The 16591-nt window shown below is 39.8% G+C and overlaps 1 protein-coding gene across 1 annotated transcript in view; it reads right to left on the bottom strand.

Moving 5' to 3' along the window:
- MCF2L2 (MCF.2 cell line derived transforming sequence-like 2) overlaps window positions 1-16591 on the bottom strand; it is a gene marked incomplete at its 5' end in the record, with an annotated part of 239213 nt that overhangs the window by 144013 nt on the left and 78609 nt on the right. The window contains 2 exons of the mRNA XM_082624318.1: window positions 9461-9610; window positions 11895-12011. Coding sequence (XP_082480444.1) covers window positions 9461-9610; window positions 11895-12011 — 267 coding nt within the window. The remainder of the gene's footprint in view (window positions 1-9460; window positions 9611-11894; window positions 12012-16591) is intronic.

The raw sequence follows: 16591 nt of genomic DNA, 5'->3' as shown, positions 1-16591 counted from the left end.
TCATTTAAAATGTATTTACTATAAGGAACTATTTTTACATGCCAGGCCCTGTGCTTGGTTGTGTCATGGGCTGGGTGTGGAGGTAAGGCAGGAAGTAAAACAATCAGTCAGAGCCTAGAGAATACATGAATGCTTTATACTCCTTATTCCACTTTTAATACTTACCCTCTATCTGCCATTAAAAGTTAGCTCTACTATCTTGTGTTGTTTATAATGTTGACTAATGAATTCCAGAATCTGGCCTTTAAAATGCAAATCTTCACAATTCAGAGAAAAAAGTCCTTGAAAGAGATGAGACATCCCCCTTCCTCAGTAACTGCTGAGAAAGATCTCCCTGTGATATAAAACTAGATTAAAAACCCTGATTATTAGGGTATTAACATCAAAATACCCTATGGCATTTTGTATCTATTGAAATACCTATTGGTATTCATAAGAATTCCAATTCTGTCTTCCTGTGCAAAAATGAGACCTCTCTGCCTACCTCTTTCTAACTTATGTAGAGTTACTGCAAGTAGAGTTTGAACAAAGGGTCTTTAAAAACTCTTAAAACTATAAAATTATTGCTAGGGCCTATGAAAATACCTTGTAATTTTTTTTTAAAGCAAAAATTTTTTTAAAACCTTTTTCTTTAAAAAAAATTTTTTTAATTTATTTTTTGGCTGCGTTGGGTCTTCGTTGCTGCACACAGGCTTTCTCTAGTTTCGGTGAGCGGGGGCTACTCTTCATTGCAGTGCACGGCCTTCTCATTGCGGTAGCTTCTCTTGTTGCAGCGCATGGGCTCTACGTGTGCGGGCTCCAGTAGTTGAGGCACGTGGGCTCAGTAGTTGTGGCTCGCGGGCTCAGTAGTTGTGGCTCGCAGGCTCTAGAGCGCTGGCTCAGTAGTTGTGGCACACGGGCTTAGTTGCTCCGCGGCATGTGGGATCTTCCTGGACCAGGGATCGAACCGGTGTCTCCTGCATTGCCAGGTGGATTCTTAAGCACTGCATCACCAGGGAAGTCCCAAAACTTGTAATTCTGAATGATTACCTTCTTGATTATTTGTTACCGTGGTAGTATTGATGGAATTGTCCTCTCTGAATACAAAACTGAATGAATACTGAATGGAACAAATACTGAATACTAAATAGTATTCATATTTGTAAAGATTGATCTGTTACATAACTGAAGGACCACTGGCACTTTCCTCTCCTCCTGCATGATGAGAAAAAAGGCCTATGGCTCTTTTAGCTTTCTTATTTTAACAACAACAAAAAATGGGAGTCTTATCCTACTTAAATGAACACATGGTACAGTGTCTTAGTTGACTAAAGCATGTGAGAGCCAAAGGCCAAGGCCCCATGTTTCTGGTCGAAATAAGACTAACAGAGAAGTGAGAATCACCCTCTTTGAGATGCAAGAGGGAGACTGCCTGCTTCTGTGAGCTACCTCCAAAACCAGCAAGGAAAAAGACAATAGGGAGAGCTGTTTTGCTGAGAAAGAATTCTGCAAGGCCATCAAAAACAGGGTAAGAGGGCTTCCCGGGTGGCGCAGTGGTTGAGAGTCTGCCTGCGGATGCAGGGGACGTGGGCTCGTGCCCCGGTCCGGGAGGATCCCACATGCCGCGGAGCGGCTGCGCCCGTGGGCCATGGCCGATGGCCCTGCGCGTCCAGAGCCTGTGTTCTGCAGCGGGAGAGGCCGCGGCAGTGAGAGGCCCGCGTACCGCAAAAAAAAAAAAAAAAAAAAAGGTAAGAAAGTATATATCTATATAGGGTTGGTGGTTATTTATTGTTGTCTTAGGGCCCAAAAATCTTTCTTTTTTTAAATAGAAATATAATTCATATATCATAAAATTCAACATTTTAAAGTGTATAATTCCATATTTTTTTTCCAGAACATTTTCATCACCCCCCAGAAAGAAATCCCATACCTATAAGCAGGCATTCTCCATTTCCCCCTCTTCTGAGCTCCCAGGAACCACTAATCTACTTGCTTTCTCTGTGGATTTACCTATTCTGGATATTTCACATAAATGGAATCATACAGTATGTGGCTTTTCTGTGTTTGCTCCTTTCACTTTGTATAAGGCTTTCAAGGTTCATACATATTGTAGCATGCATCAGTACTTCATTCCTTTCAATGGCTGAATAATATTCTATTGTATGGATATATCACATTTTACTTAACCATTCCTTCATCGGTTGATGGATATATGGGCTGTTTCCACTTTTTGGATGTTATGAATAATGCTGCTATGAACATTCATGTATAACCTTTTGTGTGAAACGTTTTCTTGTCTTTCTTTTTATTGGAGTATAATTGCTTTACAATGTTGTGTTAGTTTCTGCTGTACAATGAAGTAAATCTGCTATATGTATACCTATATCTCCTCCCTCCCACACCCCGCATCCCACCCATCTAGGTCGCCACAGAGCACAGAGCTGAGCTTCCTGTGCTTTACAGCATATTCCTGCTACCTATCTATTTTATATTTGGTAGTGTATATATGTCAATCTTAATTTCCCAATTCGTCCCCCCCTCCCCTTCGCCCCATGCCCACATGTCCGTTCTCTACATCAACATCTCTATTCCTGCCCTGCAAACAGGTTCATCTGTACCACTTTTCTAGATTCCACATATATGCGTTAATATACGATATTTCTTTTTCTCTTTCTGGCTTACTTCACTCTGTATGACAGACTCTGGGTCCATCCACATCTCTACAAATGACCCAATTTTGTTCTTCTTTATGGCTGAGTAATATTCCATTGTATATATGTGCCACATCTTCTTTATCCATTCATCTGTTGTTGGACTTTTAGGTTGTTTGCATGTCCTGGCTATTGTAAATAGTGCTGCAATGAACACTGAGGTACATGTGTCCTTTTGAATTATGGTTTTCTCAGGGTATATGCCCAGTAGTGGGATTGCTGGGTCATATGGTAGTTCTATTTTTAGTTTTCTAAGGAACCTCCATACTGTTCTCCATAGTGGCTGTATCAATTTACATTCCCACCAACAGTGCAAAAGGGTTCCCTTTTCTCCACACCCTCTCCAGCACTTATTGTTTCTAGATTTTTTGATGATGGCAGTTCTGACCAGTGTGAGGGGATACCTCATTGTGGTTTTGATTTGCATTTCTCTAATGATTAGTGATGTTGAGCATCTTTTCATGTGTTTGTTGGCCATCTGTATGTCTTCTTTGGAGAAATATCTATTTAGGTCTTCGGCCCATTTTTGGATTTGGTTGTTTGTTTTTTTGATATTGAGCTCCATGAGTTGCATGTATATTTTGGAAATTAATCCTTTGTTGGTTGCTTCATTTGCAAATATTTTCTCCCATTCTGAGGGCTGTCTTTTCATCTTGTTTATGGCTTCCTTTGCTGTGAAAAACGTTTTGAGTTTAATTGGGTCCCATTTGTTTATTTTTGTTTTTATTTCCATTACTCTAGGAGGTGGCTTAAAAAGGATCTTGCTGTGATTTTTGTCATAGAGTGTTCTGTGATTTATGTCATAGAGTGTTCTGCCTATGTTTTCCTCTAAGAGTTTTATAGTGTCTGGCCTTACATTTAGGTCTTTAATCCATTTTGAGTTTATTTTTGTGTATGGTTACTTTAGGAAGTGTTCTAATTTCATTCTTTTACATGTAGCTGTCCAGTTTTCCCAGCACCACTTACTGAAGAGGCTGTCTTTTCTCCATTGTATATTCTTGCCTCCTTTGTCAAAGATAAGGTGACCATACGTGCGTGGGTTTATTTCTGGGCATTCTGTCCTGTACCGTTGATCTATTATTTCTGTTTTTGTGTCAGTACCATACTGTCTTGATTACTGTAGATCTGTAGTATAGTCTGAAGCCAGGGAGCCTGATTCCTCCAGTTCCGTTTTTCTTTCGCAAGATTGCTTTGGCTATTCGGAGTCTTTTGTGTTTCCATACAAATTGTAAACTTTTTTGTTCTAATTCTGTGAAGAATGCCATTGGTAATTTGATAGGGATTACAATGAATCTGTAGATTGCTTTGGGTAGTACAGTCATTTTCACAATGTTGATTCTTCCAATCCAAGAACATGGTATATTTCTCCATCTGTTTATGTCATGTTTGATTTCTTTCATCAGCATTTTATAGTTTTCTGAGTACAGGTCTTTTGCCTCCTTAGGTAGGTATATTCCTAGGTATTTTATTCTTTTTGTTGCAATGGTAAATGGGAGTGTTTCCTTAATTTCTCTTTCTGATTTTTCATTGTTACTGTATAGGAATGCCAGAGATTTCTGTGCATTAATTTTGTATCCTGCAACCTTACCAAATTTATTGATTAGTTCTAGTAGTTTTCTGGTGACATCTTTAGGATTTTCTATGTATAGTATCATGTCACCTGCAAACAGTGACAGTTTTACTTCTTTTTTTCCAACTTGTATTCCTTTTATTTCTTTTTCTTCTGATTGCCGTGGCTAGGACTTCCAAAACTATGTTGAATAACAGTGGCAAGAGTGGACATCCTTGCCTTGTTCCTGATCTTAGTGGAAATGCTTTCAGTTTTTTACCACTGAGAATGATGTTTGCTGTGGGTTTGTCATATATGGCCTTTCTTATGTTGAGGTGAGTTCCCTCTATGCCCATTTTCTGGAGAGTTTTTATCATAAATGGGTGTTGAATTTTGTCAGAAGCTTTTTCTCCAACTATTGAGATGATCATATGGTTTTTATTCCTTAATTTGTTAATATGGTGTATCACATTGATTGATTTGCATACACTGAAGAATCTTTGCATTCCTGGGATAAATCCCACTTGATCATGGTGTATGATCCTTTTAATGTGTTGTTGGATTCTGTTTGCTAGTATTTTGTTGTGGGTTTTTGCATCTATCTTCATCAGTGATATTGGTCTGTAGTTTTCTTTCTTTGTGATATCTTTGTCTGGTTTTGGTAACAGGTGATGGTGGCCTCATAGAACAGATTTGGGAGTGTTCCTCACTCTGCAATTTTTTGCAAGAGTTTGAGAAGGACAGGTGTTAGCTCTTCTCTGAATGTTTGATAGAATTCGCCTGTGAAGCCACCTGGTCCTGGACTTTTGTTTGGTGGAAGATTTTTAATTACAGTTTCAATTTCATTACTTATGATGGGTTTGTTTATAGTTTCTAATTCTTCCTGGTTCAGTCTTGGAAAATTGTACCTTTCCAAGAATTTGTCCATTTCTTCAAGGTTGTCCATTTTATTGACATATAGTTATTTGTAGTAGTCTTTTATAATTCTTTGTATTCCTGTTTTGTCAGTTGTGATTTCTCCTTTTTCATTTCTAATTTTATTGATTTGTGTCCTCTCCCTTTTTTTCTCGATGAGTCTGGCTAAAGGTTTATCAATTTCATTTATCTTCTCAAAGAACCAACTTTTAGTTTTATTGATCTTTGCTATTGTTTTCTTTGTTTCTATTTCATTTATTTCTGCTCTGATCTTTATGACTTCTTTCCTTCTACTGACTTTGGGTTTTCTTTGCTCTTCTTTCTCTAGTTGTTTTATAAGTGTAGGATTAGGTTGTTTATTTGAGATTTTTCTTGTTTCTTGAGGTGAGATTGTATTGCTGTAAACTTCCCTCTTAGAAATGCTTTTGCTGAGTCCCATAGGTTTTGGGTCACAGTGTTTTCATTGTCATTTGTTTCTATGTATTTTTTAATTTCCTCTTTGACTTCTTCAGTGACCTCTTGGTTATTCAGTAGTGCACTGTTTTGCCTCCATGTATTTGTGTTTTTTCAGTTTTTTTCCTGTAACTGATTTCTAATCTCATAGCGTTGTGGTCAGAAAAGATGCTTGATATGATTTCAATTTTCTTAAATTTTCTGAGGCTTGATTTGTTACCCAAGATGTGAGAATGTTCCTTGTGCACTTGAGAAGAAAGTGTGTTCTGCCACTTTTGGGTGGAATGTCCTATAAATATCAATCAAGTCTATCTGATCTACTGTGTCATTTAAAGCTTGTGGTTCCTTATTTATTTTCTGTTTGGATGATCTGTCCATTGGTGTAAGTGGGGTGTTAAAGTCCCCTACTATTATTGTGTTACTGTCAATTTCCCCTTTTTTTGATGGTAAACATTTGCCTTATGTATTGAGGTGCTCTTATGTTGGGTGCATAAATATTTATAATTGTTATATCTTCTTCTTGGATTGATCCCTTGATCATTATGTCGTGTCCTTCCTTATCTCTTGTAACAGTCTTTTTTTTAAAGTCTATTTTATCTGATACGAGTACTGCTACTCCAGCTTTCTTTTATTTTTTATTTATTTATTTAATTAATTTATTTATTTAGAAGATGTTGGGGGTAGGAGTTTATTAATTAATTAGTTTATTTTTGCTGTGTTGGGTCTTCGTTTCTGTGCGAGGGCTTTCTCTAGTTGTGGCAAGCGGGGGCCGCTCTTCATCGCGGTGCGCGGGCCTCTCACTATCGCGGCCTCTCTTGTTGCAGAGCACAGGCTCCAGATGCGCCGGCTCAGTAGTTGTGGCTCACGGGCCTAGTTGCTCCGCGGCATGTGGGATCTTCCCAGACCAGGGCTCGAACCCATGTCCCCTGCATTAGCAGGCAGATTCTCAACCACTGCACCACCAGGGAAGCCCTCCAGCTTTCTTTTGATTTCCATTTGCATGGAGTATCTTTTTCCATCCCTTCATTTTCAGTCTGTATGCGTCCCTTGGTCAAAAGTGGGTCTCTACAAGAGACAGCATATATACGGGTCTTGCTTCTGTATCCATTCAGCCAGTGTGTGTCTTTTGGTTGGAGCATTTAATCCATTTACATTCAAGGTTATTATTGATATGTATGTTCCTATTACCGTTTTCTTAATTGTTTTGGGTTTGCTTTTGTGGGTCTTTTTCTTCTCTTGTGTTTCCTGCCTAAAGAAGTTCCTTTAGCATTTGTTGTAAAGTTGGTTTGGTGGTGCTGAATTCTCTTAGCTTTTGCTTGTCTGTAAAGCTTTTGATTTCTCCATCAAATCTGAATGGGATCCTTGCTGGGTAGAGTAAGCTTGGTTATGGGTTTTTCTACTTCATCACTTTAAGTATATCCTGACACTCCCTTCTGGCCTGCAGAGTTTCTGCTGAAAAATCAGCTGATAACCTTATGGGGATTCCTTTGTATGTTATTTTTTGCTTTTCCCTTGCTACTTTTAGTATTTTTTCTTTGAATTTAATTTTTGTTAGTTTGATTAATATGTCTTGGTGTGTTTCTCCTAGGGTTTATCCTGTATGGGACTGGTTGATTGCAGAGGCAACTATGTGCTTATGTGAGCCTAAAATAAGGGTTCTCAAAGATCCCCTAGAGAAAGGAAGTCAAGAAATCAAACCAATCTCTTAATGCTGTGCTGTTCAGACAAAAACTCTCTGGGCTGGGAGGAAGCCTTAAATCATACACTGTAACTTGTATAGATATTTAAATAGATTTAAAAGTTCACTGTTCTGAGGATGAATCTTACACTATTTTTTCACTTGGAAAAGATGCTTTCCAAATAAAAAAAATTATTCAACTAGTTATAGAAACTTTGGTTTTAAAAAATAGGAAAATACTCAAATAAAAATAAAATTATGTAAAATAATCACAAAAACTACTAAGTTATTTGCAAAAGTTTAAATAGTATTCCTTTTTTGTAATATAAACTCTTTCTCTCTCTAAAGCTTTTTTGGATGGGAAAAAGGAAAAATCTAAACCTAGTTTAATGATTTTGGAATTTTTGCTTCTAATTTATAAGATATGAAACAAAGAAGTCAAATTTGACTCACACACATAGTGTTTTAATTCCAAGAACAGCTGGCCACCATGAACCAGAAAATGACCTTATCCATCTTGGAAACTGGTTCTTTCCTTCCCTTTCCCTTTGTGGAACTCTTGGTCTGTGTAGAGATGACAGAACACCCACTCATCTGCCTTCCCTGGGAACCCTCACTGCACATACAGCAGGATCTGACTGGCTGGTTTCAGCCCTCAGATATGTGTCCTCATCTAAAATCCAATTTGTTTTCACCTTTTCCCCAGAGGCCTCCATGATTGGCCACATTGTCATCTTGCTGATTCTGCTCTGCAACCTCTCCCAACCCTTCTTGGAAAGAGGCACAGAACACACTTGCTCATGAGCCCAGGCTGAAGCTCTGATGCTCAACATCACACCTATATACTAACTGACTGCTCTGTAGGCTCCTGTGGTCTGTGACCTGTGGGAGTGGATCACCAACCCTTTTCTAGCAGTCTTCACAGAGGCACACTCGACCCAGCCTTCCACACCCCATGCCGTCTCTTCCAAGAAACATGGGAGGTAAACTTGGCCCATATGTTTGGCAAAGAAAATGGTCAAGCTTCTCAGTGGCATTTCCAGGGAAAATTCCAGGATGCTTTCAGGCTTCTACAGCTTCGAACCAGATCTTTTGGTTACTCAGAGTAATTTTGAGAATACATTTTGAACTCTTTTTGGTAACCAAGACCCTTAAAGATAGAATTAAACAGTGCTCCCTGACACATGGAAGAATTAATTTGCCTCAACTACTAGACTCTGACTCCCTTAACTAAACTATGAGTTCCTTGAGTTTGCATTTTGTTTGTTTGTTTTCTTGGCATGTGGTGGTGGGTCGTCAATACATGCTGAAAAAATAAAAAATCAATCACCTAGCAAAGCAAAGTTTTTGCAAATTTTGGGTCACAGATAAAAGAGTTCAGCTCTTCTTAAGCTCAACACAGTAAGTATACATGCAATGCTATGATGTATCAACCTTCAAATCCTTGAGTTGCTGCCCTGCTGAGTTCTGGTCTCCTGCAAAATAATAGACTTGGTCTGTTTCTGGAGACAGAAAGTGGCTGACACCCAGCCAGTAAGCCCTGAGAAGACTTCCCTTTACTGCATGGCCTAAAAGAAGCTGCCAAGCTGCCTTCCCAGCAGGTTCTGACATGTTTTTATGAATCCTTCAGTAGGTGCCTCTCCTTAAACCCAGTTCAGAGCACCTTTCATAGTTCTCTTTCTCATATTGGTTCCCAAAGAAAAAGACACATCCCTGAGAGAGTGAAGCAATAAATCAGCTTACTAGTCTGCCCCAAAACTTCACAATAGCCTCAGGAAAGCTTATGCTTCAAAAGCCAACTCCCATCTCTTCCTCCCTTCCTCCCTGCAATTTCAGCCCATCGTATCTTGTTCTGTCCTGAGAAGATCATAGGAGTGTGGACCTTAAAGCGATGTTCACACACCTTGTCTCACCAGCAGAAAGCTGGAATGAGTTCCCTTTTAAAGGGCTGCTTCTCACAACCTGCAATCATTTCACATGTACTACCCAGCCATTAAGAGATTTTCCTCTTTACACACTGCCTATCTAGAAGATTAAAGGTGATTAGTGGCGGCCAAGTTACTGGAGAAGTGGGAAGAAGAGGGCCTAACTTTTAATTCTGCTCCCAGCACTCTCCAGGAAGCTGACCATCTGCCAGCACATAGGCTGGCCTCTGAGAGATTACTGACCACTCACCTGCAACTTGCCCTGCTGCCTTGTGTGGGACATGAGAAGGTCTTCAGAGGATGGTATGCTTCTCGGCAGTTCTGTTGTGGCTAGGCAGGCCCCAAAATTCTGGAGCATCTGAGCAGTGCTCTTCAACGCCAGAGCAAAGTTTTCAATGGCCTGGAAGTTCAGACAATCATAACAGTGTGGAGGGATTAACATTCACCAGTATGCTGTCTCAATAGGACAGGAGAACTATTTCCTGAGTATACGAAATAGGCCATGCATTGTCCTTTGTGCTATACATCTGTCTATCATCTCAATAATCTAGAGTGGAAGGCATTTTATCTCCATTTTATAGAAGAGGGAACTGAAGCTCTAGCAGGTCAAGTAAATTGGCCAAGATCATATTACTAGGACAGTAAGGAAGGAAAGAAGGCAGGATTCAACCAATAGTTGTTCTATTTTTTCAGGAGTTTTCTGAGGATCAAAAGGAATGGCAAATTTGAAAGGATCTTGGGCACAGATGAGTACCTTACAAATGTATCAGTAAGAACTAAGAGAATCAGGTGTAAAGCCTGGAAATGTCATCCTAGAAATAGGGGAAAGCCAAAGGTTTCCTGTGGCGAGTCCAATTAACAAAATAACTTGATTCCATGTGTCTGATTAGTGATTATTAGTAATTGGTGATTATTAGTAATCACTAATTGGAAATTGTACAGAGGACCTGCCCCTAATAGAGTGATTCAAAAAAGCTCGGCCTTAGTCTTGGCTCTGCCACTACTTGGCCATATGACCTTAGATAAACCACCTCTTTACTCTGTAAAGCCCACGAACCACAACTACTGAAGCCCGCATGCCTAGAGCCTGTGCTCTGTAACAAGAGAAGCCCGTGCACCGCAAGGAAGAGTAGCCCCAGTTCACCGCAACTATCTCTGCCCACGCACAGCAACGAGGACCCAATGCAGCCAAAAATAATAAATAAATAAAATAAATAAATTTATAAACAAAACCAAAAAAACAAAACCAAAAAGAAAACATTACACTCTAAAACAGGGTGAATTCTCCTACTTAATCAAATGTAGTTGAGGTGTTTGTTCATCAGTAAATTTTTTTTAAAATAAATTTATTTATTTATTTTTGGCTGCATTGGGTCTTCACTGCTGTGTACACGTTTTCTCTAGTTGCAAAGAGTGGGGGTACTCTTTGTTGCGGTGTGTGGGCTTCTCATTGCGGTGGCTTCTCTTGTTGCAGAGCACAGGCTCTAAGCACACAGGCTTCAGTAGTTGTGGCACACGGGCTTAGTTGCTCCACAGCATGTGGGATCTTCCCGGACCAGAGCTCGAACCCATGTCCCCTGCATTGGCAGGCGGATTCTTAATCACTGTGGCACCAGGGAAGTCCTCATCAGTAAATGTTGAACAACATGTTTCCAAAGTGAGTAGATAGAGAGGTGTGCTGACACTGCAAGGTGTTTTCAGGATGGTGAAAGCAGCTTCTGATTTTGCATAGAAAACCTAATCTTCTCAAGGGTATGGGGCTAGGAGAGCAGGGAAAGGGGAATGACAACTTTATATAGACAAACATTATTTGCTGAGTTTCAATCTCACTTTTTCCTTAATGTTCCTGACCCTTCTAGTTTAGCATAATAACCATCACTATGAGTAAGCAGGAAAAAGTAAAATACTATATTTCAGATGCTTTCATAGACATTATATCACTTATTCTGCATATCAAACCTTCAGGTAGCTTTTGTTAGTCCACGGTTTCCTACCATTGGCACTACTGATATGTTGGTCCAGATAATTCTTTATTGTGGGGGGCTGTCTAGTGCATTATAAGATGTTTAGCAGCATCCTTGGCTCCTACCCAGGATATGCCAGGAACACCCCGTCCCCAAGTTATGACTATAAGAAACATCTATCTAAAGACATCAACAAATGTCCTCTGGGGGAAAAAATGCCCCAAGCTGAGAACCACTGTGTTAGTTGCAGGGGAGAAGACAAACTCAGAGAGGTTTAGTAACTCCCCTGAGCTCAAATAAGAAGCAATGGTGGCAACATTTAAATACAGCTTCTTCTGACTTGGTGGGTTTCAATCTGTCTGTACACTAGAATCATCTGGGGAGTTTTGTGACCCACTAATGCCTGAGACCCATCCTAGATCAAGTAAATTAAATTCTCTGAAGTATAGCAGGGTATTTTGCAAATTCCCCAGGTGCACCCTAAATCAAGTCCCCCAAAATCCCCATACCAGAAAATGAGCCAAGACGAAGGTAATCAGCAAGAGAAGCCCTAGCTTTTATCCTTGCACCTTGTCTCTCCCCAAGCCTGTTGCTTAGAAAACCCAACCTTCCCAATGTTAGGCAGTCACGGGCAATGACTGCCCAACAGTTGATCTCTAGGTCTCCTGTCTCTAGAAAACCAGGAGGGACACTGAAAAGGGCACATAAATTGGTACTCACAGTTCGATGATTTATCCACTGACTGTGGTGATATTCCAAAGTTCCCCCTAAGTCCTCTGTCAGTTGGCTTTTGTCGATGTAGTCATGAAGGTCAGAAACAGAGTTTAACATAACGATCTAAAACAGAAAAAACCCAATATATTACTCACAGATAATTAAGTAGCTCATCTAGATTCTACAGTTATTTAATTTTTTTTTTTTTCGGTATGTGGGCTTCTCACTGTTGTGGCCCCTCCCGTTGCTGAGCGCAGGCTCCGGACGCGCAGGCTCAGCGGCCATGGCTCACAGGCCCAGCCGCTCCACGGCACGTGGGATCCTCCCGGACCAGGGCACAAACCTGCATTCCCTGCATCGGCAGGCAGACTCTCAACCACTGCGCCACCAGGGAAGCCCTGTTATTTAATTTAAAATTTTATTTTATTTTATTTTTTGGCTGCGCCATGCAGCATGCAGGATCTTAGTTCCCCCAGGGACCAAACCCATGTCCCCTGTCTGCACAGGGGACATGGAAGCGAAGAGCCTCAACCACTGGACCACCACGGAAGTCCCTACTATTGTTTAAATAGTACTTCAATTTTGCCTAATCAGGCATTTATATCCAAAGATGGTTACTTCAACCAGTAAGTAACTCTTTCCAGTTTCCCCCTTTGAGTGAGGAACAGCAGCGTTGAACAGCCTGCAACAAAACAGTGACTTGAATCAGTGAGTTCAGTTCTAAGCTGCCTAGAAGTCAGGTCTTGCTTTAGGTAAATTTTTGTCAAAAGTTCCCAGGCTAAAGTATATCCTTCAGCCACCAAAAGCAAACGCTGTACTGAGACCTAAAAATCTGCAATGAAAATTCCAATAAAGGGTGGGCTGGTGAATATCAAAATAAAATTAGAACACAAGGACCTATTGAGGAGTATGGACTGAGAAGATTCACTACACTGATGCCCCTTCTATGAGGGATGGTGATATGCCCCCAACTTATCTCATGTGGAGAAAGTTTGGAGGTGATTGTGAGTGGGTTTTCATAAATTAACAAGCCTGCTGATGAACAAATGCCCAGACATCTAGAGGAGGATGACATACTCCAATCTGTCCCTTTCCACCCCACTGCAGTGGTCCTGCCCAGGGAGCAGTCCCGGCTCTCTGTAGCAGGGACAATATCATACCCCTACTCACTCTCATCTCTGAAACACACCCCCCTTGTAGCCTTTAACTGATGATTTTATATTTCTTCAGTCATTGATTATTTTGACCTGTGAGTATAATAAACTTCTTCCTTCAAAGCCTCCCCCTCATTTCTTCCTGTGGCAGCACTGACTTTACCATGTCATATCCAACATGTACAATTCTTAGAACAGATTCTTGGTCAGAGGACATGAGGATATAGGCTTTTTTCTATTATTATATAGTATTCCACTTTGGGATGAAAAGAATATGTTAGACCCCCAAAGTCTACAGGTAAAACAAAATTGACTGACTCATTCAACATATCTGTACTGAACCTCTAATAACTGCCAGGCTCTGAGGGATAAAAGTAAGCACAAAAACCCCTGTGTTCAAGGAACTTAAGTTTAGTGGGATTTGATTCTACATATCACTATGTTAACCTTGTCAGGCTCCATGTTCCATGCCTTTCTCCTTCACTTATGGAAAAGAGTTTGGGAATTTAAAATTTTATTTTTATAACATAAGAGAAAGGGAAAAAACAAACAAACCTGAATCCATCTCTGTCTTTCCCTCCTAAAAATTTTTTTTTAATAAATGTATTTTATTTTTGGCTGCATTGGGTCTTCATTGCTGCGGACGGGCTTTCTCTAGTTGTGGTGAGCAGGGACTACTCTTTGTTGTGGTGCACAGGCTTCTCATTGCGGTGGCTTCTCTTGTTGCAGAGCACGGGCTCTAGGCACGTGGGCTTCACTAGTTGTGGCTCGCGGGCTCTAGAGTGCAGGCTCAGTAGTTATGGCACACGGGCTTAGTTGCTCCACGGCATGTGGGATCTTCCCGGACCAGGGCTTGAACCTGTGTCCCCTGCATTGGCAGGCGGATTCTTAACCACTGCGCCACCAGGAAAGTCCCTTTACTCTTATTCTTGAAATTTTTCTATGAGTTGAAAATTATTTCCAACTCAACCAAAATAAAACCAAAAATATATTAGAAACTTTTCTATATCACTATAGATTTATCTTATTTTTTTCTGTTTTTCAATTCTCATTTGAGATATAATTTACATAAATAAAATGCACAGATTTTAAGGGTACAGTTCAATTCATTTTGACAAATGTATACACACATGTAACACTTTTTAACCAAGATATAGAACACTTCCTCAGAAAGTTCTCCTAGGCCTCCTTCTGGTCTCCACTATCTCCACCCCTAACAGCAGCCACTGTTTTAATTGTCTACCACCATAGCTTAGTTTTGCCTCTTCTTGAACTTTATATAAGAATCACAGAGTATGTACACTTCAGTGTCTAGCTTCTTTCTTTCAAGAGAATATTTTTGAGATAAATCCATGTTGTTGCATGTTCAGTACTTCACTCCTTCTTTATTGCTTAATATTATTCCTTTACATGAATATGCCACAATTTCTTTATCTATTCATCTGTTATTGCAAATGTGTTTTCATTTCTCTTGGGTGGGTCATGGGGCAGGTATATTTTTAACTTTGTAAAAAACTGCCAACTGTTTCCACCGTGGTTGCACCACACATTACCACTTTTGATGGTTGCATAATATTTAACTGACCATAATTTACTTAACCAGCTCCCTGTTGTTGGGCATTACTTTTTTCCCAATCATTTACTATTACAAACAATTTGGTAATGAATATCAGTATATATGCAGCTTTGTGTATGTGCGTGAGGTACCTGCAGAATAACTCTTATAGGTAGGTCAGAGAGTATGTACATTTTAATTTTTGATAAATACCATCAATTAGTCTTTCATATTGGTCATTACCAACTTCATTCCTAACAACAAAGTATGCAAATGCTTGTTTGCCTCATATCTCTGCCAAAGTTAGAGATAAAAAAATTTTTTTAACATCTTTATTGGAGTATAATTGCTTTACAATGGTGTGTTAGTTTCTGCATTATAACAAAGTGAATCAGTTATACATACACATATACATCCCCATAGCTCCTCCCTCTTGCATCCCCCTCCTGGCCACCCTCCCTATCCCACCTCTCTATGTGGTCACAAAGCACCGAGCTGATCTCCCTGTGCTATGCGACTGCTTCCCACTAGCTATCTATTTTACATTTGTTAGTGTATATATGTCCATGCCATTCTCTCACTTTGTTCCAGCTTACCCTTCCTCCTCCCCATATCCTCAAGTCCACTCTCTAGTAGTTTGCGTCTTTATTCCCATCTTGCCCCTAGGTTCTTCATAACCTTTTTTATTTTTTTCGATTCCATATATATGTGTTAGCATATGGTATTTGTTTTTCTCTTTCTGACTTACTTCACTCTGTATGACAGACTCTAGGTCCATCCACCTCACTACAAATAACTCAATTTCATTTCTTTTTAAGGCTGAGTAATATTCCATTGTACATATGTGCCACATCTTTTTTTTACCCATTCATCTGTTGATGGACACTTAGGTTGCTTCCATGTCCTGGCTATTGTAAATAAAGCTGCAATGAACACTGTGGTACATGACTCTTTTTGAATTATGGTTTTCTCAGGGTATATGCCCAGTAGTGGGATTGCTGGGTTGTATGGTAGTTCTATTTTTAGATTGTAAGGAATCTCCATACTATTCTCCATAGTGGCTGCATCAATTTACATTCCCACCAACAGGGCAAGAGGGTTCCCTTTTCTCCACACCCTCTCCAGCATTTATTCTTTGTACATTTTTTTGATGATGGCCATTCTGACCGGTATGAGATATCTCATTGTACTTTTGATTTACATTTCTCTAATGATTAATGATGTTGAGCATTCTTTCATGTGTTTGTTGGCAATCTGTACATCTTCTTTGGAGAAATGTCTATTTAGGTCTTCTGCCCATTTTTGGATTGGGTTGTTTGTTTTTTTGCTGCTGAGCTGCATGAGCTGTTTATAAACTTTGGAGATTAATCCTTTGTCAGTTGCTTCATTTGCAAATATTTTCTCCCATTCTGAGGGTTGTCTTTTGGTCCTGTTTATGGTTTCCTTTGCTGTGCAAAAGCTTTGAAGTTTCATTAAGTCCCGTTTGTTTATTTTTGTTTTTATTGCCATTTCTCTAGGAGGTGGGTCAAAAAAGATCTTGCTGTGATTTATGTCATGGAGTGTTCTGCCTATGTTTTCCTCTAAGAGTTTGATCGTTTCTGGCCTTACATTTAGGTCTTTAATCCAATTTGAGTTTATTTTTGTGTATGGTGTTAGGGAATGTTCTAATTTCATTCTTTTACATGTAGCTGTCCAGTTTTCCCAGCACCACTTATTGAAGAGGCTGTCTTTTCTCCACTGTATATTCTTGCCTCCTTTATCAAAGATAAGGTGACCATATGTGCATGGGGTTATCTCTGGGGTTTCTATCCTGTTCCATTGAACTATATTTCTGTTTTTGTGCCAGTACCATACTGTCCTGATTACTGTAGCTTTGTAGTATAGTCTGAAGTCAGGGAGCCTGATTCCTCCAGCTGTTTTACTTTCTCAAAAGATTGCTTTGGCTATTCGGGGTCTTTTGTGTTTCCCTAAAAACTGTAAGATTTTTTATTCTA

This window comes from Mesoplodon mirus (genome assembly GCF_964341445.2).
Source record: "Mesoplodon mirus genome assembly, chromosome: 6".
In the NCBI taxonomy this organism is placed as follows: domain Eukaryota; kingdom Metazoa; phylum Chordata; class Mammalia; order Artiodactyla; family Ziphiidae; genus Mesoplodon; species Mesoplodon mirus.
This window is presented reverse-complemented; position numbering and strand designations above follow the sequence as displayed.